The sequence below is a fragment of the Quercus robur genome, chromosome 5, assembly GCF_932294415.1.
Source record: "Quercus robur chromosome 5, dhQueRobu3.1, whole genome shotgun sequence".
NCBI classification, from domain to species: domain Eukaryota; kingdom Viridiplantae; phylum Streptophyta; class Magnoliopsida; order Fagales; family Fagaceae; genus Quercus; species Quercus robur.
The window spans coordinates 12,605,612-12,631,207 of record NC_065538.1 but is presented as its reverse complement, the minus strand read 5'-3'; the positions used below and the strand labels follow the sequence as shown (position 1 = coordinate 12,631,207).

General features: G+C 32.0%; 2 protein-coding genes across 2 annotated transcripts; both read right to left on the bottom strand.

The window, feature by feature from the left end:
* LOC126725173 (3-epi-6-deoxocathasterone 23-monooxygenase CYP90D1) lies at nt 1-6,276 on the bottom strand. The gene is made up of 8 exons (XM_050429709.1): nt 5,790-6,276; nt 5,191-5,515; nt 4,581-4,730; nt 4,033-4,278; nt 3,296-3,385; nt 3,018-3,203; nt 2,583-2,704; nt 1-573 (listed from the first exon to the last, which is right to left on the bottom strand). The coding sequence occupies exons 1-8, from the start codon at nt 5,993-5,995 to the stop codon at nt 462-464; spliced, it is 1,437 nt and encodes a 478-aa protein (XP_050285666.1). The 5' UTR covers nt 5,996-6,276; the 3' UTR covers nt 1-461.
* Nucleotides 6,277-9,514: 3,238 nt separating this feature from the next.
* On the bottom strand, nt 9,515-14,403 carry LOC126725172 (uncharacterized). Its single transcript, XM_050429708.1, has 3 exons — nt 14,112-14,403; nt 13,660-13,890; nt 9,515-9,855 (listed from the first exon to the last, which is right to left on the bottom strand). Exons 1-3 carry the CDS (start codon nt 14,161-14,163, stop codon nt 9,737-9,739), a joined length of 402 nt encoding a protein of 133 aa, XP_050285665.1. The 5' UTR covers nt 14,164-14,403; the 3' UTR covers nt 9,515-9,736.
* Between the last annotated feature and the right edge of the window lie 11,193 nt (nt 14,404-25,596).

The following is a 25,596-nucleotide window of genomic DNA, read 5'->3' as shown; positions in this document are numbered from 1 at the left end:
GAAAAACAAAAGCCAAAAGTTGGTCCCTTGGTAAGTTTTATTTCAATTTATACATATTCAAGTTCAAGGTAACAGCAGAAATTGCATGGTGAAGTATCTCCCTCTTGCTAAAATTGAAAAAGACAACAGGTTAATTAATTAAAGAAAAGAATCAGTGATCGATTGGGTCCTACAAAACTTTGTACTACTTTCGTCGATATATGCAATCATGATTATGGAAGAGGACAAATGTGTCAGCTGATTGTGATGCCCCCACACGTGTGCACTACTGCCCAGTCCTTTTCCTTTTAATTGCTTTGTCTTTTTCATGTGTGCGTTGCTTGTTTGTATTATTCTATGAAAGTTACTTCAGATTTTCCTAAAAATGCTTACACTGCAGTTAAAGCTATAATTTTTTTCCACAATTTATTCACGTGTTGAGTCGTGGATAAGTTATGACAAAATTATAACTTTAATTGTAATCATAGCATCACTAAATTCTCCTTTGCCCCTCTCCTTTTGACCCAAATTGGCATCCTCCTCTTCATTCTTACAGTGGGGAAGTTAACAATTGTGTCTTCCTCAGCTCTCCAACTGTATGGAAAAGATAAAAAATTAAAAAAAACAATATCCAAAATTCTTATAAAATATTGAATTAGTATACATTATGTATTCAATAAATCTACACCATTTTTTTTCACATAGTAATTAATGCATAATAAAAATGGTGGGTTGGTAGGTGCATCAAAACATAATGTTATTCTATTCATAACTTATAATTTTAATAAGTTGTATAATCTTGCAAAAGATAAGAATAGTCAAATCAGGAATTATAATAAGATCAGAAGTTTGCATTCCATTTCTTTTTTTCCTTGGTAAACAGAACATCAACTACCCTATAATACGTAATGCCACCCTAGCAAATCCTAATTCTCTAGTACACTCTTTGTCAGTCTAACCCTAATAAATTTAAATTGGCTATGGCATTATATAATGATTAAGACATTATTGAATGAAGCAATATAATCCCTATGGCGTATTAAATAATCGTTGGTTATGTAAAATCGATACTTTGTTTAAAACAAAGGCAGTCATTAGTCAATTTGGATTCGACCAATATCAGATTTGGTATGTCCTAGCTAGCAAAGCAAAGCTTTTAGCCAAATTAAACCATATACAACCTTGATTTGCGAGTTTTTGATTAATTTATCCTGTGAGATTTGGTATGTCCTTGCAAAGCAATATAACCTTGTTCTTTGCGTTTTTGACTAATTTATCCGGATATTCTGTGTTATACTAAGTCACATCGACCATGATTAGCCAAAAAAATAAAGAAAAAGAAAATCTATATTGACCACAGCACCATTGCATAAGCTATATAATTATTGTTTGGTGCCTGCTACGAGGTTTATCGGCCACTTTGTGGCCAAATTATCACCGCTAGATGAAGACATAAAATATGAGCTATTCGAGAATGATGTTTTCGATGCATTTGACTAGTCAAAAAAAACTTTTTAGATATGCCAATAGCTTGAGAAAGAGGTAATCCTCGAATTCCATGGTCCAAAATTAAACAATGGGTAAGTCACATGTGTGCTAGTACTCCAAAACATTTGAGTTTGTTTAAGGGATAGCATCATTTTTTTCATCACAATTCTGAAATATAGTAATTAGTTTGGCTATGTGGTATCTGCAAATGTCTAGCGAGTAATTCTTAAATATTTTTGGAATACGAATAATGTTGTTCTTTCTTCTTATATTTATAGTGGGGTCTATTCATCAAATTTACGGTAAAATTCATCGTAAATGTGAGACGAGAAAATACTATTTCACCATACTTCGAGAACATTTAAGAATTTTTCATATTTGGCCATGTTGAAATTCTAAAAATATACAAGATACAGCATCTCTTGAGAGCCAAAAATTGCTACAAGTTTGCTTTCTTTCCTTATGATCTTGTTCTCGATCCTCTAAGATAAAAGAAAAAGCAACACAAACGGACATGGTTTTATACTGCCCCACTTGGAAATATCTGTGGAATCTAATCTTAAATTTTTAACTGGTCTCACATGGATTATCCAAAGGATAATTTGTGAATAAAGTATGAAAATGATGCCTGAACTACAAACCTAGAGAGCCAACAATGACAGAATGTTTGATGTCTTTTGCTATGTTTACGTCTTTTCTTCTATGCAAAAAAGTGTATAGAAGAAATGTTAGTGTTTTTGCATGACAACCTAGAGAAAAGACTTCCGTTAATTTCTCCCATAAAGCATAAAGATTATTTTCAGCTTCAAGAATCGAAGAACTTTATACTGAAATAGATGTCACTTTCTTTTAAGTTTCTATGTAGTACACGGCTGAGTTTAATTAGCTACGTGTTAGCTGTGGAAAGCTTGAATTGGGACCATGCATTATTAGTCATTAGCTTTTTCATCATGTATGTTACTTGATCACACGTGTGTAATGATAAAAAGTTCACTAATAATTGATTGAAAACAAAGAAAATGGAGCTAGCTATATTTCAATTTGCATGCCTTTAAACTATTGGTAAAAGTGATAAACAAAAGAGAGAGAGAGATCATATGAGTGATTCTCATTACCTGAATTGAGTAACAAAATGGTGTAGGAAGATAGAAGCTTCCAGCCTGGCTAAATCGAGCCCGGGACATAGCCTTTGTCCACCTCCAAAAGGAGTGAAGTTACTACTGCTCATGTCTTTGTCCTGTGAGGGACCCCAAAGGCACAAACCATTATTTGTTACTAATACAATAATTAGCTAGGAATGTTATATACACAAACTATTTTGTAATATATTTTGTAGCTGTTGAGTTGACAAGTTAATGATTTTCATATGGATTTACTACGAACATTTTTTTATTGTCTTTCATTAATAACGTGTCACCTCAATCATTACGGAAAAAAAAAATTGTGAGAAAAGTTGTATCTATAGAGACTTATTGTTTACTAAGCTAAAGAGAGAATTACAAATGACATAGGAAGCTAAAAGTCACACCAAAAAGATGGGTTCTACTTACTTGCCACCTCCATGGATTGAACTTGTAGGGCCAGTCATAGTGATTCGCATCAAGATGAACCGATCTAAAATATGCAAAAACACACCATCCCTTTGGTATCAAATACCCTTTTATCTCTATGTCCTTCATGGCTTTACGCATCACTCCAATTATAATGTTTCCCATCCTTAGAGTTTCTGTAATTACCTTTAGATAAAAAGAAGCACACATTATTTATTTCATAATTAATGGCTTGTGTTAATTTTTCTTGTGTCTTTATCCAGTTTAATATAACTTACACTTTGTGTAAATGACAATGATAAGTAATCACTCCAATACAAAGGTTGTCCAAGCTGAGCTTTGAGTTCTTTCAGCTTCAAGTTTTCCTCCTGAGTTTTATCAAGATTTTGGATACAAAAATAAATTATATATAAAACAATAATGGTACTTTTTTGATGAATAGTATAAAACAATGGTACTAATAAGTAATGACTCCTACAATTACATGATGTCTGTGGTATGCCATCACACGTGCAATATGTCATCTATTAACCCTATCATAATTGTTCCAACCAAATTAAATGGTCTAGAGTTGAATAAAATCTCTATACTTCCCCTCAAAAAAATGAGAAACTATTTTCCAATTAGTGATTGGAGACTATTTTTTTTGTGGAAATTAACATTACAACTAATAAAGTGTGGACAAACCCTAGTAGCTAGAAATTCTCTGAGTATCAATTCTACTAGTAGATCTTTGACAAAATTAGTGGGAAAGGAAACACTCCTAGACATGACTAAAAGTAGTCAAAAAATTGGAATTGCATGTCACAAACTTACAAAAAAGTTAGTCTAAGAAAATTGGACCTGCTAGCCAAATAGGATGCATGTATATCAACTGAGGTGACACCAATTATAGGAGTAGGACTAGGTTGAGATCAAGCTAAGATGATAATGATCTTGACACTATTATGTAAGCCGTGATTGTAACATGTGTGGTTTTGGTTACAACTCCATTAAAAACACAAAATATTCATACCGTTAATTGTTGTAGAGCAGTGGGGCAATCTGAGAGGTATTTTATTGCAAGAGTCATAAGAACTGGCACTGAATCCTCTCCGGGTATCATCATGTCAATCATATTATCTGCTATTAAATCCTCTGTTAATTGCTCACTTGAATCATTGAGTAAAACATCTACCACATCTTTTGGAACATTGGAGAAGCCACTATGTTTTCTGGCTAGGATTACATTTTGTACTAACTTAACCATTTTCTTCTTTGCCTGAAATTAAAATCCAAGCAATCATCATTATTAGGAAAGAAAAAAAAAAAAAAAATATATATATATATATATATATATACATATATCTACATATACACACGCACTGAGTCATGCACAACTTTTTTTTCACTGTTGTTGTATTATTATTTTTTGTGTTTAATAAAAATGATGTTAGTAGTAGATTTAAATAGAAACAATGTTTCTCTAATTAATCATAACAAGTTATGTCAACAATTGTAAAAAAATTATTAAAAATATTATTGCGTCTCTATCATTACTTTAAAAATAAACTAATGACTTGCCTGTAGTGATCTGTAGAGTTTGGTCCCGGGTATGTTTATGGGTAAAGACATGAGGCCAGAGATAAATTCTTGGAACTGTTTCTTAAGAAACTCCATTTCTTCACCGGGATCCAAACTAATCAATGCCTTAACTAGCACTTGAAAGGCAATCTGGAGACAAAAAGGGGTAGATCTTAGTTACTTTTATAAAGTACTAGATAACATAATAATTATGAATCTAATTTTCCAGACAATATGATTCATGCAAAATTATTATGAACCCCACAAACAACTGGGTTTTACTTTATAGCCAAATCATCTTCAAACTTAAGTAGAAGCCAGAGAGATTACTCAAACATGAACGATTCCTTTCACAAGAGAGAGAGTGTGTGTGTAAGTCAATTATGTGCCTATTGGGGCTCTTACTTTCTCATAAAACATCTTAAACACAGTAAAAGAAGTCACATATAGATTTAAGAGCAAGAAATGGCATATTTTGTTGTATCTATAGTATTTACTAGAACTCTTTCCAAGGAGACTCTTTAAACTTAGAGGAAGCAGAAGATAGATTCAAACTTAAAAGATAAGAACTTAATCCCTAGACCTCATAAATGAGAGAGAGAGAGCTAACATTTTTAGTTTCATCTTGCATATATATGGGATGGTCATCTTTCCAATTTGCCATTGATTCTTGAACATACTTATGCATGTCCCTAGTGATTTGAGCCTTGAGATGTGGGGACTTGAAGAAGGCCCCTATGAGTCCATGGATTCTCTTTTGTAAGCTCCCATTGATGACCAAAATAGAAGACTTCCCCATCAACTCTGTGAGAGATTTGGGGTAAGATGGCACAAAAGCCTTTGCATCACTTTGAAGAATAAATTTACTCACTTCTGCATCAGTTGAAACAATTGTGGGGCTTCCAAATATGTGTGACTTGAACACCTTGCCATACCTACAAAACCACAAAAATATTTGTTATACACGTCTTGATATCTTCACCATTTAATTTTCAAGCCAAAGCAAAACATATCAGTAAAAGAACCAATACATGTTTTTTTAGTGACAGGGAAGAGTAACAAAGTATATATAACAAAACATACACATGGTAGTTTTACTAAAGCATGTATATAGATTAGCTGAATGTTAATAAGAATATATACACAGTGCGATAGAAAAATATGATCTGGGTATTGCTTATTAGTACTAATAATCATATATATACTTACATGCTGCGACGTTTGTCCATGAAGCTCTCAGGACGGTCAGAGTAAGCACAAGATACAAACTCAATGGTTTCCCCAATAAAAGGCAATCCAAGAGTGCCTAAAGGAAGCGGACTTCTGTGTTTTGATCTGAGTCTAAACCTGTTTTTGTAGAGAATTATGGTAGACAAGAAAATTGTTGTCACTAACAAAACCCACATATTGTCCATTATGCAATAATTTTTACCTGCATGCACACACACACACACACACTCTCTCTATATCTCTCTCTACGGTTTGGCTTAAATATGCTCAATCATGGTGACCACCACAGCTAAGTCTAAACATTTTAGTGCATGCGTACAAGCACGCGTGGGGAAGAAAAAGAGAGAGAGAATGATATTTGGACTTTGGAGCTAAGTTAATGACTTAATGTCTAACACAGCCACAGGGAATATTTGTATTGGGGAAAGCATAGCAAGAATTTTTGCTTTGAGTTGTTTTTCAACGTAAGTAGAGGCTTTTATCTTGGTGCTGGATTGGCCTGGGTTTAAAAACTTGCTTAGCTGGTTTTTTTTTTTTTTTTTTTTTTTTTTTTTTTTTTTTTTTTCAGATTAACATTCTCTACTATATTGATTTTATTTAATGGGTGATAATAAATAGAGATAGTTAATTATTAAACCTATTTGGATTCTAGCTGTGAAAGGTTGTGTTGTGAAAAATGAGTATATAATGAAACCGTCCTTAAATATGAAGGGTCATAGAACCTTTTTTTTTATAAAACAAAAACATGTATTCCATGGAAGGCCTAGTTTTCCAAAAGTGTTGGTCATAGACTAGAAGAATTCACTAAAGTTCGATTTACTCTTCAATGCAATTGATAAACAGTCGTGACGGGACATATATGTATACTATTAATAATTTTTGTTAATGAATGTCTTAAGGGCAATGTATAAGGTATATACAATGCTTTATTAAATAATATTTATAATTTTATATTTTTCAAAAAAAAAAAAAAAGTGAAACTATACTATGTATACACATATATTCAAAAAAAAAAAACACACACACACATATAATCTCAATAAATTTGTACGTGTAAACCAATAAATCATTAATAAGTGTATTTTTTTTCTTTAAAAATTATGCAATACAACTCATAATTGAGCATTTATTAACTTAATTTCAACTTGTGACCTAAGAGTTGGGTTAACAGTAATCTTCAGTTTCTTCCACAGTATTCAATTTCTTACACAAGCAACCTAGAAATGACACCTTGTATATGACCTTTAATAATCCATTTTTGTAAAGGTTTTATTTTGGGTAGCATGGGTCAAATTATTTTAAGACTTGTACTAAAGGTGGAGAGCAAAATATTCATAAAATTCTTCCATGGATATTGTGATAAGTTTATGCAGTCTATGGAAATATATATATATACAAATGGAGAGAAAGTCCCCACCCCACTAGTCCATGATTGTTGTTGTGGAGTCCCCCTTTGGCAGTGGCAGCTGGGCGGCCTCGTGCATTCATGTGAGATTCAATAAATCCAACCACTTTCCTCCATCATCATCCCCAACCCTCAAAACTTTTGTTCTCTCTCTCTCTCTCTTCCACACACAAGCTAACCTCTCATGTCACATTCATTCCCAACCTCTCATGTCACATTCTTTCCCATTTTATATCTAAGAGGCCACATGTACCCCCTCCTCTTTACCCAAAAATACTCTTAATTATATGAAACTCTCTTGATGCAAGTTAATGGTTATTTGAAAATATTGTGTATTCAAATTGTAAGCACAAAGGTCGGTGCCCAATTGTGAAGAAAAGCCATGAATAAAAATCGAGCCCATCTGTCTTTGGGGATGGCTTAATTGACTTATTTTATGAGTTTTCTAGATCTCTCTTTGACTGCAATATTCAATTCTCAAAATGGCCCATTTATTGATTGCCTATAAGTTTTAAATTGCTAAGCTCCATTCCTCAACTTTGCTTTATCTCTTTGTTCAACTACCTAACTTATGATTAAGTATCTTACTTAAGAATTTGAACTTTAATCACATATCATCATTGCATTTTGTTGGGCTCTCTTGCCCTATTGTTTTTATTGATCCCACTATATCTCTAAGAATCTTGCAGAATATTTTGAAAATATTTATATAAATGATATTAGGAGATATTACAAACTTTACTATATAAATCTTACAAACTTTTATATCACTAATTATTGAAAAGTAAGAGCAATTATTAGGTACTTCTAGAGTACGCTAGCTAGTGTGGTGCCCTCTCCTCTTACATTTATGGTGGATCTCATTAATTAAATTTATGGTATCGTCTATTATGAATGTGAAGTATTACATCACCATGTTTTTTTTTTTTTTTTATTTATTTTTTTTTACAAGATAGAATTCTACTCTAGTCTAATCTAAGTGTATATGTGTGTGAAACTCTCTCCTGGAGACTTAAATCTCGGTCCTTGCCCCCCACATTCCACAAGCACTTATGCTTGTAGAGTGACCATCGCACCAAGGGTGTGCAGTGGTCACCATGTTTTGAAAGTACTTAATAATTTTTCGAAAAATAATTAAAATATTTATTTATTAATTGTTAAAGCGAAACCAATTATATTCATTAGCATGTCAGTTTGTAACTATTTGGAGTGGTTTTAACTTTATCTTATTTAAATATTTTTTGAAAGGTCGGAACCTTATGTTCTTTATTTGTTTAGTAACTTGTGGGTAATTTAGCTTGAGGAAAAGCTTAATGTGAGGTTGGAAAAATAACCTACTCGGTAGTTGTAGTTGGTTTGGTGTTGGAAGATTGCATGTTTTGGAAACTCTATCAGTACATACAAATTTGGGGTGTCCACTGTCCACATCCTTTTTGGAAATTGTGCATGCTCTCACATTAGGCCCATGTGAAAGGCCACGAGGTATAGTTGGACTGTATGCGCACACATTCCCCCCCCCCCCCCCCCCCCCCCCCCCCCCATTAAAAAAAACAAGGTGTATGCATTGCACACACTTAGTACTTGAATAGGATAGGGCATGAAATGAAATGAAATTAAAACTTTCTGTTGCAAAGAAAACGATATGAACCATAGACAAGCAGATATAGATTACAAGTTTCATAGTTCACATTACACCTTCCTAAATTTCATAACCAGAAAGACATAAGAAGATACATAAACAAATAACACAAGAACTCATAAGGTAATCAAGAAACTTCCTGTGTTCTTAACATAGATCATATTTTCTACTTGGTATGTTTCATGAAGCATATGTGGAAAAATTGAAATTCTGGAAATAGTACTATGGTCTATGGGGAGAGGATTGGCCATTTGACATAAGTCGAATGGGCGTTTGGTTTAGCATTTTTTTGAGTGTTTATTTACATACGTGTAGAGAAGTGTACTTTTGATCACTTTCAACAAATAAGTATATAAGGAAAAAAAAACTAATTTCAAACGCACATTCAGAAATATAATGAAGCAAGAGAACTTATAAATGATTCTTAGTTGTTATCATTTTCTGTCTGCAGATTTTCAGCTCTTTTATCAGAAAACAGTAGATTATTATCTTTTAGTAGACTACTGATGGCTTATTTAATCATCGGTCCAATATTCCTCTACTTAGCAGAGCAAGGAAAGTAACTATTCTATCTTTTACTGGCTAAAATTATCCTCCATGATCTAAAGAACTCTGACCGAATTAGATGAACTTTTTGCAGCCATCATTCTAGACAGACAATTGGAAAATGCATCAACATTCAACATAATAAACTACTTCATGCCGGTTAAGATTGAAAATAAAACATCGTTTGTATTAGTCTCTAAATTTGAGAACAAGTGTTGAATAACTCTTGGGACAGATTTTGCTCAAATAATTCGTTTGAGAATAGCTTTCTCTTCATAATGCACTTCTTTCCTTCAGGTCTTTTCGTTTGACCCTCCTTTTCTTTTCCAATATCCACTAGAAAGTTCCAAACAGCTCTGGAATTGCAGCTATAGTTGAAACTTGAGTTGCATCAATGTGCATCTTACTTCTTCCTCTTTCTGCATCTTTCTTCTCTGCCGTCAAAAAGACGAAAGCTGAAAAATTCACAGAAGCACATTAAGATCCCTATAGAAAACTTTGTGAGGCAACTAAATCATAGGTTTTAATATAGTTATTCCAGTAAGATTAAACTAACAATTTATATATAAAACTACCAAAAAGAAGAAGGGGGCCAACTTTGACCATGAAACTAGATATGTACACATCTCAGATAACATATGTTAATAACATGTTAAGCACTTATTTAAAAAAATGATAATAACATGTTAGGCATATATTTCCTTTATCAGAATTTGCTCACTATACTTCCATGTTAATCTAATAAAATCAGTCCTTGAAGTCTTCTTTTATACTCCAGTTGTTCTATCTCAAACCCCACTGAGACACCAAACATGATATTAAAGATGATCCTAGACATAGTATATTAAGCAATCAATATTTGCTCAACACTATAAATGAGGCACATGAGTGACTACATCCTACCTTGTTTTTTTTTTTTTTTTTTGAGTAGTACTATATCCTACCTGATGTTACAGTATGTAACTCCATATTCAAGATACTATGCACAGAAAAAAGGAATTTATACAAACTCATCATAGACACAGATAAAGCCAAAAATTACTTGTATATGATTTTAAACATCTCAAGTAGTAGAGATTTAGATGGCTAGTAAATGATTATGCAAGAATTGCATTCTGCCCACCTTGTGTAATGATTGTTTTTTTTATAATTTTTTATAGTAGAACTACATCCTACTTGATGTTACAGTAGGAAACTTCATATGCAAGATACAATGCACAGAAAAAGGAATTGATACAAACTTTGTCTTTTCCGCATATTGCTCATCATAGACACGGATAAAGCCAAAGATTACTCGTATATGATTTTAAACATCTCAAGTAGTAGAGCTTTAGGTGGCTAGTAAATGATTATGCAAGAATTGCAATCTGCGTGTCATGTTTCGCCCACCTTGTGTAATGATTAAGTTTGTCCTTTTTCCCACTATCACAATAATCTATACCAATTATGCTAAAGGGAAAAGAATCATGATATGGTTTGTCGCCAATTAGAGGGATGGACATATACGTTTGTTACTTGACCATTGGCTGTAAACATAACTCTATTAGGCAACCATAGCGCGTTTTTAATGCAGTGAAGAATTTTTCTAGTTATTCCTGTTAATATTATTTAAACAAATCAAGAAGAAATTTAATCAACAACGAACTCCACAATACTCCAAAATGAAGGAATGTGCATCGTTCATCAGGAATGTTGCTTTATAGAAAGTGGACTAACTACACGTTCAATAATTCAACTTGCTTCAATACACAGCAAACACGCATGATAACAACATCATTACAACCAACAGCATCAATATCAAGGAGATATGAATACACCCATTGTGGAAAATTCAAACAGCGTGCAGGTAAGTGAGGAAGAACTATCTGAAAGGAGAATAACAAAAATGTAAAGTTGCAAATGATAATATCATGGCAAGCATCCTAGGGTGGGAAGATTGGGAGTAAAATTGGGGCTTCAAGGTTTCCAATTTGCCTAGTTTCAATTTATTTTTATCCACAGGACATGGCTAACACGTAGTTTGCAAGTCTATAGGGGTAATCACTCATATTAGTAGATTATTGCAACAGAGAAAATACAAGAAGTATTAGAGCAACCTCACAGAAAATGAAGATACATTCCTCTTTAGCTAAGTTAGACATGCCAGTTTGGAACATGTCCAATAGTAGGCATGCAAGGGCACAAATCCTATATATTCACAAGTCTAATTATGTCTTACAGGGATACATTGCAACTTTTTCAGAGCCCATTTAATGTATCCTCAACACAACCTGTTTAGTTCAGCATATGGTGCTTAATTTGGCCCACAGAAAAGGCAGCACTAAATAAAGATCAACAATATGCATCCCTAGTCTGTTGTATAGTAAAGCAGAGGTTCCAATACACAGCAAGTTCAATATAAAGGTGAAGTAGGTTCAACAAACTACATATGGAAGTTAACAGCAATGAATGAATTCAGCAAGCCTTTAGATATTCTTCCTTTGCTATCTTTCATTCTTATTTCAGCTATTCTATCCCCCTTTTGGTAGGGGAGGGGGAATGCAAACAGCAATAGTTGGCTATACCCTATACCATAATGGGGTGCCTTCTCACACCCCCAAAACACATCTTTTTCAATGGTACCCCAGACCCCCATTATATTAGAATGAACCACAGAACTAGAGACATCAAAAAAATTAATAATTTTTGGATGAAGAAGAGCATGGAGAAAAGCATGGGAACTTGTGCATTTAAATCAAAGAGAAGGCTTTAGCTTTAATTTTAGGAATAATAAGAAGTTCACTTCCAATTTATACATAGACATGCAAAAGCTTCAAAAGAATCCTTTGAAGTTATATCAGCCATAATGCATTATTAGCAGCATAAACACATTCCTAAAGGAGAAAAAAATGCAATAAAGACAAGCTAAAAATCCTTTCACTAAGCAAACTCATTCCTCAATTTTTCTTTAACCTGCAATGATGCAATTAATTATGAAATGGAATTCATTTGTCTTGCTGACAACAATATATGTAAATTTGTTTTATCTAGTTTTTAGATTTTCTTACTTAATTTTTCCTTTCAATATATGCTCTATTTATTTCACATTCTATTAGAGGAGTCAACGTAAAGAAGAAGAGAATTATTTCAACTCATCCAGTTTCATTAGTTTGGAACCCCAATTGCTATAGATTGAAAGTTTTCCAGTTATTATAGTTTATTGCAAGATTTATTTATTTTTGATAAGTAGTTTATTGCAAGATTTATTACAAGTCATCCAGGTTCATTAGTTTGGAACCTCTCTCTCTCTCTCTCTCTCTCCATAGTTCCCTGGTTTTATTCCTCTAAACTCAAAAAAGGGACAATGAAAACCTTGAATTGCAGGAGATTTTGAAGGAATCTCTCTCCCTCTATCAACACTGCTCTAGTTTCACTTCTCTAAACGTAAAAAGGAACAATGAAACCCTTCAATTGATGTACAGTTAACACTGATTGAATAAGACACTGATTGGGAGATGACAAGGTTAGGCCAATCCTCAAGACTTTGCATCCAAGAGTTATAAAATTATATTGTCTCCAATACGTATCAAACAATTTATATTAGTTTTGACCACACTTATAAACCTGGAGAAGCCAAATGAATAAGACCTTAATATACTTAAACCAAAAAGAACCAGAGGTAGCCTCACCCCACCCCACCCTACCTCACCTTGTTTCTTGTTCTGTTAGGAAGTCTATATTGAAGATTTGATATATAAGTATGTCACTGCAAAAGCCATCTAGAAACTACATTCACCAACCTATATTATAACACACATACACACTCTCAAAACACATATACAAAACATGAGAAGGTTTCCACTTGTATACAAATACACAGCCGCATTCATATATCTATCTCAGCAAATTACATTTTAAACCCTATATTTGGAGGCGCCTATTTCAAGGTGTTTTTTCAAATTAAGATCTGTAATTTTTTTTTTTTTACTACGGTTTCTTCAAGATTGCATTCACTAATCCACTGTGAACATTGTTACCTTTTACAATTAAATTTAACCGTGTGACTTATTAGCCACTGCAATCATATTATTGAATTTAATTAAGGAACTTTCTAAAGTACCATATATAAGGCATTGTACTTAAGTTGTCCTAAAATTCAAATTCACACATGGGATAATTTTTTTTGGTATCTAATAAACCACCCCTTCTAACAAAAAGCAAGAAAAGATATTAATAATGATATTACAAAGCTGACTAGGAATAAAGAGAAAGAATGGGACCTGAAAGAGCAAGATTGCCAACAATGAGCATAGACCAGATAGACCTGCAATGCCGAGCAAAAAACTTTTGGGTTGACTGAGGTGGCATAGCTGGAGTCCGAGCCTTCCATGTGGTTGGATCTGATAATGATTCTTTCCTATTTCCATTGAGATTTATACATGCTGCTGCTCCTGATGAAGAAAAGTAAGAGTTGGCTCTCTGCTGATGCCTTAGAAGTTCTGCAATATTTGCTGTTTGCAAAGAGCACAAATCAATGAAACAAGGGTCAGACACCAATACCCAGATACTAAAAACCAAAAACAAACTCAAAAGCACAAGACTTTCATTCATGAATGTGGGTTTTCGAGAAAAACCATGTTTCTGTTTCTCAAAAACAACATTGTTTTCTGAAAGCAAAAACACACAAAATATATATATATATATATATATATATACAAAGTTTTGAGCTTACCCTTTATTGGATTCTTCATGTTGAAGAGTCTTGGAGTTGGACCTTCACTCATTGTTGATTCCAAATTTCCTTTCTTTTCTTTTCAATGCGAAGGCTCTTTCTTTCTTGGAGTGATTTTGGTTAAAATAGACTGTTTTTCAAAAAAGGGTCTGTGAATTTAGGCTAACTGTGCTGTCCAAGCATTCCTTGGCTATGGTTTTATACTTTTCTTACACCGCCAAACTCTTGAGGAAATCCGAGACCGAGTAGAAGTATACCTCAACCGAACTACATGGGATTAAGTCGGCTAATTTTATCCGGCAAAATAAAATAAAAATTCTATTTGTTTAATTCTATTATTCAATAGAAACTGTTTTTTTTTTTTTTTTTTGATTTGATTCAATACAAACTTATAATTTAAATAGTTGAGTTTAATATTCTAATTTTATCAAAATTAAGTGTCAAAATATTAATATAAACTAGCCTCGACATACGTGCTTTGCACGTGCTCTATTGTTAGTGAGGTTATAGTGTGCTCTCCAATGTGCGATGAGGTTCTTTTTATTATTATTTTGAATTTAATGTAATTTTTCAATTTAAATTTATCTATTGTTAATGAGATTATGTAGAAAGAAATTTTTAAGAAACTAAAATTTAAGATTTGAAATGAAATAAACAGCTGATTTAGTGTTTGTTAGTTTTTAGGAAAAAAATATATCAAACATGAGTGAAATATATTTAAATAGAAAGTCTGCTAATATTTTTTAGGAAAAAAGTTTCTCTGGCAGTTTTTTTTTTTTTTTGAATTTTGTTGAATTACAATTTTAACCCATTTATTTTTTTTTTAAGAATATTGATTATCTAATTATTATTAGAGGTATTTTTGATATTTTTCGAAGTCATAACTAATATTTTTTTTGAATATAAGTCCTAACTAATTTTCTGAATCTTCTTAATAAATAGAGATCAACTAAAATAAGTTTCCATAAAAATAAAAATAAAAAGTTAAACTTTTTTTTTTTTAGAAAGAAAATAAGTTAAACTTTGATTTCTAATACAAATATCTATTATCCAAATACAAATATATTATCTAAATATAATACAAATAAGTTTTTTTTTTTTTTTTTTTTTTTTTTTTTTTTTTTTTTTTTGAGAATCTAAATATAATACAAATAAGTTAAACTTTGATTCTAGACGTGGATTTATTTGGTTGGTGGGTTGGTTGAAAACTTATCTAGACATGGAAATAAATGCATTCATCTAAGGACTAAGGGGCTAGGGAGAGGGGATTAAAAAAAAAAAAAAAATCAATCCTCCCTCTCATATATTTTTTACAAAATTTGGCTACAACTCTATTCAATATCTTTTTATTAAATGTGAATTGGACAACATTTTTTTTATGTTTTCAAAATTTTTAGAAAACTAAAAATTAATAACTAAGTCATCAGTCAAATTTTTAAAATTTTAATTTTTATAATATAAAATTATGTACAAAAAATAAGCTTATAGATTAAATAATAAATAACATCCGATTGATTCGAAATTCAACTTACGTCTTAAAAACATGAAAAACATGAGTTAAATTTTTTAAATATGTAAATATGTTAATTTTTTTTAATAGAAGTTGTAGCCTTTTTAAGTTTTTAGCCAAATTATATATATATATATATTTTTTTTTTTTAAGAAATTAATTTTTATATAAAATTATACTAGGGGGTGACCCCCTAGATTTTTTTTTTTTTTTTTTTTAACGTAATACATTTATGTAAATAACTTATATATCATTGTTTTTTTTTTTTTTTTCCGTTTTTACTGGTAACTATTCCTAACTCATTAAATCAAGGTGTATTTGTTGGGTTCCAATTAAACTTATTGGGATTTGGGAACATTGAAGCAAGAGAGCTCATACTTATTGACATTTTCTATTTGCAGATTTTCAGATTGTTTCCAAAAATCATTGGCTTGTCATCTTTTATAGATTTCCGATGACCCATTTAACCCACAATCTGAGTGATCTCTGATGATGAAACATTGGTTACAGGGTAAATAGAAAAAAAGGGGGTCCTCTACCGTTCTATTAGAAGAGCAGGAAAGTAACTAGTAGGCACTACCTTTCACCGACTAATATCAAAATCTTCCTTGTACTGAACAACAATGAAATAAAGAGCTTTAATGGAATTGCATTAAGTTTTTGCAGACATGATTTTAGACAGACAATTGGGAAAGCCGTTAATAATTTGATATTCAATGGAAGGATATACTAAAAAAAAATGAATTTTTTTTTGAAAGAAAATCTAGCTGTCTCTAAATTTGAGAACAAGTGTTAAATAATCAAACACTTGGGATAGATTTTGCTTGAATAAACTGTCTGAAAATGGCTTTCTCTTCATCAATGCACTTCTTTTCATCAGGATCTTTTGGTTTGATCTTCATTTTCTCTTCCAACATCCACTTGAAAAGTTTTCGCTGCATGCTGATCCTCCTAAATAAATTCCTGTAACTTCACAGGCTTTGTGATGGGTGGTGAGGGCAAGACTTTTTCAGCAAGAGGAGCAGTTTTTACATCTGTAGTTGAAATTGGAGTTGCAGCTTCTTCCTCTATGTGTTCATCTTTCTACTTCAACAAATCTAAATCAAACAGATCGAAGAAAACTATAAAGTTCACAGAAACTTTGAGTTTTAGTAATTTAAAAAAAAGAGGAAAAATAAAATAAAATAGAAAAATGAGTGGTAATGAGTAGGGGGCTAGTGAGGCAAGGAAACGCTCGCTGGGTATACCTCTAAACTCACCACTCTTATTCTTATCTCTGCATTTCTCTGTTGATTTGGATGTCTTGATTTTGGTTGGAAATTTGGGATGTCTAGAACTGAAGGATGAGTTTCTGTACACCACTGCTTCCATCAATAAAAGATCAAGCAATTGGTCATATGGATCTATTAACAACTATTGTATGGTATCTATTGGTTAAGGTCAAGCAATTAGTCATATTTGTGTGTGAGATGGAAGGGATATATAGTCCCAATCAAATATCCAACGCATCTTATTAATATACTTTCATGTTTGCCATCAATAATCAGCATCTAAGTTATTCTTCTTTTACAATCATCCATAATGTATGTATGATTCAAGTAACGGTAACTATGAAGGGTCAAACTTCACTGACTGAGAAATTCAAAATTTTTTTTTTGCAAAGGTAACATTAGAAGATTGATTAAATTCCAACGGTAACATGAAAATAGAAATTTGAATGATAATAAAGCTAGCCGTTACAATAGTTGATGGACTCACCCATGTCGGATATGAACGAATACAAATTGCATATTGAGCTAAGCGTTTGACAACACTGCTTTCTTGTGGCCCAAATAATATCTTGGGGTGAGAGAAACTTTTGTTGGTGCAGACTTCCTGAATTAGCCAAAGCCCACAACCCAAAAGAAAACTTTTGATGGGTTCATTCAGACCCAAATTTGCTCCAAGGGACAATGTCTCTGGGATTTATTTAGCATTGAACACCCTATAGAAAAGTGAATGTGGATTTTAAAGGGCGGAGCTAGTAACAAGTGAGGGGTACCCTATAATTTTCAAAAGTAACAAAATAAACCTCTATTTCTAAAATTAACAAATTAGACTTCAACCCATTGTGTTTGAGGTATGATGTAGGTTGGAGTTTAAGTTTTATTTATAAAACCTCACATTTGAATTTGTTACTCTTGAAGCTAGATAGTTTACTTTGTTACATGTTCAAAAGAAAATTTCTCAAAAATGAATTGGTCAATTGATCTAATATTCATACAGACAATGTAATTTTTTTTTTCCATCTCAATTTTTATTTTTTTATTGTAAAACTTCCTTTTCTACAATCCAATATATAAAAGAGCAACAAAATCTAAAAATAAATGACAATGGAGGCAGTTGTGACAATAGCTGTAGCTCAATTGGCAATTTCTCTTCTCCTAAAATAATGGGGCTATAGCTAACCTACCATTATAATTTGGCTTTGGTCTTAAAAGCCAAATTATTTTTTATTTTTACTCACTAGTTTCTTCAATCAAATAAAATCCAATGATTTTTTTTAATTTTTATTTTGTTTTTTTTAATGAAGGAGAAAATTTTACTGAGAAAAGACTACTTCTTGAACGAAGGACACAAAGAAGCCTTAAAGAATTACAAAATAGAATTATGTACAAAAAGACAAACGAATCTGGAAACATATAGAGGTAGAAAAAGTTGCAAGGAAGTTTGAACTGACTCCTCCATACACCACTGGAGATCTGTTTTTTGAAGTGATTGTTATTTTTGACGTGGGCCCTTGAATTTGCCACAAGCCAATTTTTTTTTTTTTTTTTTTAAGGCACGAGCTAAGAACATTCTCATCAAGAGTGTTATAAATGCAAAAATGTTATTTTTAGCATTTATAACCACAAAAACCTACTCTATCAAAGATGCTATATGCTAAAAAATTTGACATCTTGCTACAGTGAGCTCTCATTTTTGAGAGCGTATCGTAGCAAGATATTATAATTTTTTAATGTAATAAAGAAAGAATATTTAAATAAAATGGTAAAAAAATAAAAGTTTTTTTGATAAAAAAAAAATAGAAGTTTTGATGTTAGAGGTATTGTAAAGTGATGAGTTAAATACTATAAAGTTAGGTTTTTAGATGCTAAATGCTAAAATTTTTACAACTCTTGATAAAAATGCTCTTAAATTGGTTACGTCCAGCCACATTAGTGGCCGAATATAATTAGAACTTGGAAACCCACCTGTCGACTTTAGTGCCTAGTATATTGGGCATATTTTGCTAAATAGCATAATTTTTGAAAATATTTAGGAAATAAATTAGGAAAAAAGTATCGTGCTAAACTTATATTTAAAGTTCTAAGCATTATTCTAGTATTATTGCTTAGAATAATGCTTAGAACTCGAGTTCTAAAAAAATGCTACATAACTAAATAATTTTGGTTAGGTGCTATTTAGGAAAATTTTGCTAAATAGCATATTTTTGGAAAAATATTAGAAAACTAGTATGCGGCTGAAAGTATTTAATAAATTGGACTGTTTTTGGATTTCGAGTTTGTGAAACTTGAGTTTCAACCAAAAAAAAAAAAATATATATACGTGGTACTCTTGGATTACTCTTGGATTAATCTGACGTAGATTAAAAAAAAAAAAAAAAAAAAACAGAGGTACTCTTGCAGGTAAATTTTTTTTAAATGGAACTTGAGGTTACTACACTCGAGTTCCATGTGGTTTTTTTTTTTTTTTAAATGCACATCAGATGAATCCAAGAGTAAATCGAGTTTCCCAAACTCGATTTTGGGTTAGAACTCGAGTTTGTGAAACTCGTGTTCCAAAAACAGTCCACCTTACTAAATTGTTTCATCCGCATACTATTTTACTAATATTTTTCCAAAAATATGTTGTTCAGCAAATTTTGCCCTATTTATATATGCTAAAACGCCAGCAGAGAATAGAGAAAAAGAGAGCCACCAGTCTTATGTTTTTGTGTGAGAGAGAGCTACCGTGTTCTCTGAGTCAAGGGTGCTAGGAATTGCAGACAGATTTTTCAGATTTAAAAGTTAGAAAATTACAGAAGAAGCTAGCTATTGATGACAATAAATGATCTCCCAATTTCCCTATTGTTAGAAATCCTGTATCTGCTGGATCAGAAATCCTTGATGCAATGCAAGTCTGTGTCAAGGCAATGGTGCTCTTTTATCTCTGATCCCTCTTTCGTTGACAACTTTGTTAGGCACCACGCATCGGATAGGCGTTTTATCTTGCTAGTCGATTGGCTGAGCCGTCCCATCGTGGTATTGGAGGAATCTTCTGTATTTAAATTCCAGACTTATAAACCTCCAATATATCAACATGTTATATATATTGACGTCATGTCATGACTTGCTCTTATGCTGTGCAAACATGTTCCGTTATACTAGTGTTTACCATGTGATAAATCCAATTACTAGGCAATGGACTCCCCTGCCTCCTCTACCTGAACTTCGAAATGCTCAATATGGATTCATGTGTTGGTATGATGTTCATCATCGGCTCCTTAGCTATTGGGTGATGCGCATTCCTGGTGTTGTGGGTAAGTCAACAGAATTCAATGTAGATATATTCTCTTCCGAAACAGGTCAATGGAGTCAGTCTGCGTCCGTGTGCCCGTAAAGATTTGACTGGGGTGTTTTTGCCTTCCCCCGGGCGTTCCCTATAATGGTTTGTTTTTCTGGTGGAGTAGCACTGACTGCCTTGTTGGGTTTAATCCATACACCGGTAAATGCTGTCAATTCTTTGAGAAGCCTGTAGATTTGAACCGATCCTATGGAATATTTGAGCGTCTTGGGGTTTTTCACGGCAACTTGAGGATATGTAAGATTTCGGGTTACTCTTGTTATACTTGTTTAAGAGTTTGGGACCTCAAGCATGGGTGCGTTTTCCGGATTCAGGTGTGGGTGTGGATGCCGGGTGCGACGATTAAAAATTTATTTATATAGTGAATTTAATATTTTTATATAAAAAAATTCAAATAAAGGGTAGAATTTATTATTAAAAAACAATTATTTATGATTTGTTTTTAATAAAATCAATATTTTTGATAATTGTAAATAAAAAACCACATTTCAAGAAGGTTGCTTTACTTCTTTTCCAATTCCCAAGTCCACCCACAAGAAACAATTGACTTTCTCGCCTACTTAATTTATATTCTTTTGTTATATACCTTTATTCTTCTTCCTCACCTCCTCTAAGTTCTAACCATTTCTTTGTGTCTTCTTATCTTTTTCTTCCTTCTTTTTTTTTTTTTTTTTTTTAATTTATTTTAATTTATTTTTATTTTTTTTATTTATTTATTTTTTTTTAATTTTTCACAAGGCCACATGAAGCAGAAGAATGGTGGCCAATGGCCCATTTTGGCCTGTTTCGGCAGCCGTATCGGTCTAATTCGATGGCTGTTTCAGTTGGAATAGGACCGTTTCAGCTCCTGTTTCCACCAAAATCGAGCCAAATTAGAGCGAATCCAAAAAAAGAAAAGAAAAAAAGAGGCGACTTGGCACGTCGGATGCTAGACACTGTGTCAGGATGAGTTCGATGCAGGTGCGGCGACCTTGGAGCCACACCCGTGCTTTCTTGCCTCAAGGACTATGATAAAGGAGGCAAATGGTACTTAAAGCACAAGGTGTATCTCAGAGATTTAGAAAAATCTCCTTGCCTCACAGAATTACTAAGGGTGGATTCGATTGTGGGGGTCTTAGCCTACCATCCAAATGATGGGGAAATCATGTATTTGATGATTGAAACTAAGGTGGTATCAAGCAACTTGAGGAGAAAAACATTGGAAGTGGTCTTAGATTCTTCGAAGACTAACGACTTATACAGTGACTACAATGTCTTCACCCTTTTGCTCCCTTGTTGGCCAACTCCCATTCCCTATCAGATGGAGAAGGCCGCCTAATCAATATATGTGCCACGTGGCTACATAAATTAATGCCACGTATAAATTAAAAATACCAAAAAATTGTGACTTTTCATTTTCAATAGGCACATTTTCGATTAATAGGCACATTTTTAGTTAATAGACACATTTTCCTTCAATAAACACCTTTTGACTTTTAACTTTTTATTAACAGCTTCTTATTGCACCCACTGCCACATAAATTAATCTATATCTATACTCATAGTAAAAAAAAAAAAAAACTTAACTCTTCAACATCTTCCTTCTCTCTCATTCTAATCTCAGTTTACAATGACCCAGTAAACTTGACCAAATCTGCACAAGGTTGTGAAACTTGTACGGTTCGACCGAATTTACCGGCAACCGTTCATCAAGACGGGTTTTTGACTCTCAAGAACCAGCCTATACAAGAAAAGTAGTGGACCATGCAAACTGCGATCGAACCTCCCGAGTTTGAAAACCGTTGATGGTTCTTGTGGTTTAGATCTGGATTTTATTTTTGGTACTTACCACCATTGTTGAAACTTCAAACCACTATGAGATGCTATTAGACCTTTAGATCGCATTGCCTTTCTTCTTCTTCTTCTTCTCTGTCTCACTCGTGCTTTCTCTCTCATTTTTCAGCGTTTTTTGCCTTTTGCCATTTTAGTTTCTGTACTTTTAGCGTTTGGAGTTGCTTTGCAGATGGTGGAATAATGCTTGCCTGCTTAGCTGTCATCTGCTCACTCACCAAACCACTTTCTTATTAAGGTGCAATTTGGATAGAGATTATAGCATCTACGTTTTGGGAGAGACGCGATTCAGCTTTTTTTTTTTTTTTTTTTTTTTTCCTCTGCATGCGTTTCAGCTGGGGGACAAAGTTACTATTCACACTATGCGATTATTGTTCACGCACTGTTTCGTACTGTTCATGTACTGTTCACCCATTTTTCAGCCACTTTTTCATTAAAAATGAGTCTCACACTACTATTCACACATTTAAAAATTATTTTGTTATAGTGTTTTCAGTTTTCAGTAAAAATAAGTTGTATCCAAACGGACCTTAAATCTCCTTGGGCTTTGGTTTGTATTTAAGCTATATTTAATGAGTAGACTTTTATTTTTTTAATCTTTTATCTTTTTGTTTTCCACTTTTAAATTTCATTGGAAAGTTGACCGTTGAAATGGGCTTGGGCATCAAAGCATGGGCCTAGTTTAATTTGCGCTCGAGGCATGGGCTTAATTTAGACGTAGGCTTCATAAAATATATATAATTTATTTTTATAAAATTACCTTTTAGGTACCTAAATATTTTCTCATTTTAGTCAATTTTTCTATTATTTCTAATTTAATATATTTATTTATTTTTAAATAATTATTAAATTAATTATGACATTATCATGGTTCAACCTTGGTTCCAACTTTAAAAATCTTGAACCACTTCCTTTTCCGGTTCATAAAAGGTTTGGGTTTGAAAACCATACATCTGTATAGATCATGACTTTGATGGAAAAAGCTAATTCAACTGCCATAGTTTCCACCATTGCCAGTTCTTCTTAGTAGTTGGTACGCTTGCTTTTTCCTCCTCTCTTTTTTCTTTGAATTTAATTTGTTTTTTTTCTTCACCCTTCTCACTTTGGCTGCAGAGAAGTCAAAAGTGCCAAAGTGAGGGATTTAAAAAAAAAAAAACAAACTTAAATCTTGCTATGTAAAACTATGTTTTCGTTTGACAGATCATTGTTGGTTTTGGGTTTTTTAGAGTTAATATGTAACTTTGCAATTCTTCCAATTGTCATGGACACCACCAACAGGTTTGGTATTTTTTTTTTTTTTTTGGTTTTATTAATAATTGTTAATTAAATTTGCCAAACGTATTTATTTTTTGATTCAATAACCTGTCACTAGAACTTACAGGAATCTTTGCTCATTTGTCTGCTAAAAGTCTTAATTTTGTAGTATTGAAAATTTCCCATACAGATGCTTTTGCTAGCTTATTGGCCAATTAGAGGATCTAAACGGGCAACCCTATGTAATCTATTTCATATACTTCATATTATCTTCAGACCCATAATTGATGTTTTGGTTAATTTTACCATTGTGTTCGGCAAAATGGCTACTTATGAAAACAAACATTAATATATGTGTTTAACTAAATGCTCGAGATATATTTTGGCTACGCAACATAATTATGTACATAGAGATATAGTTTGGCATTTGTTTAGTTGCAACACCTGCATGTTCCATGATATTCATTTTTAATGTCTTTGTTTTAGAATAGGTTGAGAACTTGAGATGTTTACAAAAAAATTATAATCCAGTAGGCCGGTAATTATTACTATTCTTCATTGATAGTATGTATTTAAATGTTTCCAAGAAATTTCATCATATATTTTTTTATGTTCTTACTTATAGGGAATAACTATTAAAAATTCTTTCATTGTAATAATTGTGTACTAATTTCAACTAATGTTTAGTTCTTTTATGCAAACGAAAAGTAGATTGAAGGTTCTCTACAAAACAATTTCACCAAATTTCCTCTTTACAATTCTCCTTCACTAGTTGGACATGGGAATGCTAAATTTTTATTCTACATCCAAGTCCATTATGTTGCGTAAAGAGTAGGATGTTAGGTATAAAATCTTATTTTGGGGCATCTTTGTAAGTACATGCATAGTTGTTAAAAAATGAATCGTATCATGAATCGATTTTTTCTTTTTCCGTATCGTGTATCATATCATATCGTGTATCGTAAAATACACACACACTTAATAAAATTTATAAAAAATTATAAATATACATATATAAATGGTTTATTCATTATAAATTTTAAATATATTCAACTAATGACTAATTTATTCATCACTTATGTAATAATATTTAACAAACTAACTAAATAAATCAACCTAGCATGTGTTTATAACATACACATTCAAATGGTTTATATTTAAAAGTGATAATATATTACAAATGATCAAAAAAAATAATTTATTTTCATCATATTGCCTAATAAACACTATCTAAGTCAATGCTATCATCATGTTTATCATTTTACAAACTTATTTCTTCATTAAAATTTTCTTCATTGTCATTAACATTTACTATCACCCCTTGTTCTTTTTATTTTAATAATTAAAAAAAAAAATTGCTTCTTGGCATTCTAGTTTCTTGGACTTATAACAATAATGACAAAAATAAAAAAATAATTATATTGTCAACTAATATCTTATTCATAGGAGAAAGAGAGAGGAAAAAACCTTATGAATATGTTATTTTATTAGGCTAAATTAAGTAAAATAATAATTTTGTGTTAAAAACAAGTCTAAAAACTTGTTAGATTCAAATAAAAATACAAATTTTAACAAAAAATCTTATTTTTAAGCATTTTTCTATGTATCGTACGATACATAACTTATTCATAAGTAAAATAAGTTGGCCAAATTTATCATGCTAAACAGACACTTAACATATATAAAACTTTTATTTAACTATCCTGTGCATCCAGAGATGAACCTAGGATTTCAAGCTGGGGGGGGGGGGGGTGGGGAGATAAGCGAAAAAAAAAAATTCAAATACGCATCCATATAGTATTAATAAACTATCAACCAAGACAAATACCTAAAAATCATTGTTTCTTAATATATTAAGATACAATTATCAACCAACAAAAACAAAAGACACAACAGCTCTTATTAGAAACAGAAACAAAATCCGCTACCTAGAAACTACAAAATTTTCAATTTACTTAAAACCCATCACAGTTCAAATGAAAATTAGCAGTAAATATTGATGGAATGATAAAAAAAAAAAAAAAAAAAAAAAAAATTGTTGGAATGTCATAAGTGCACACTAACAAGTGAAAAACCACTGCTAGACACAAGTGCATCTCAATTGTTTCAAAACCTTTTTTTTTTTTTTTGCTAACCAATTGTTTCAAAACTTGTTTAACTATACTAATTGCAACTTTATCTCACGCCCTTTTTTTTTTCTCAAAAAAATAAATACATATATATATATATATATATATATATCCTACCAATTTACCATACATTATTAAATAAAAAAATAAACTGAAA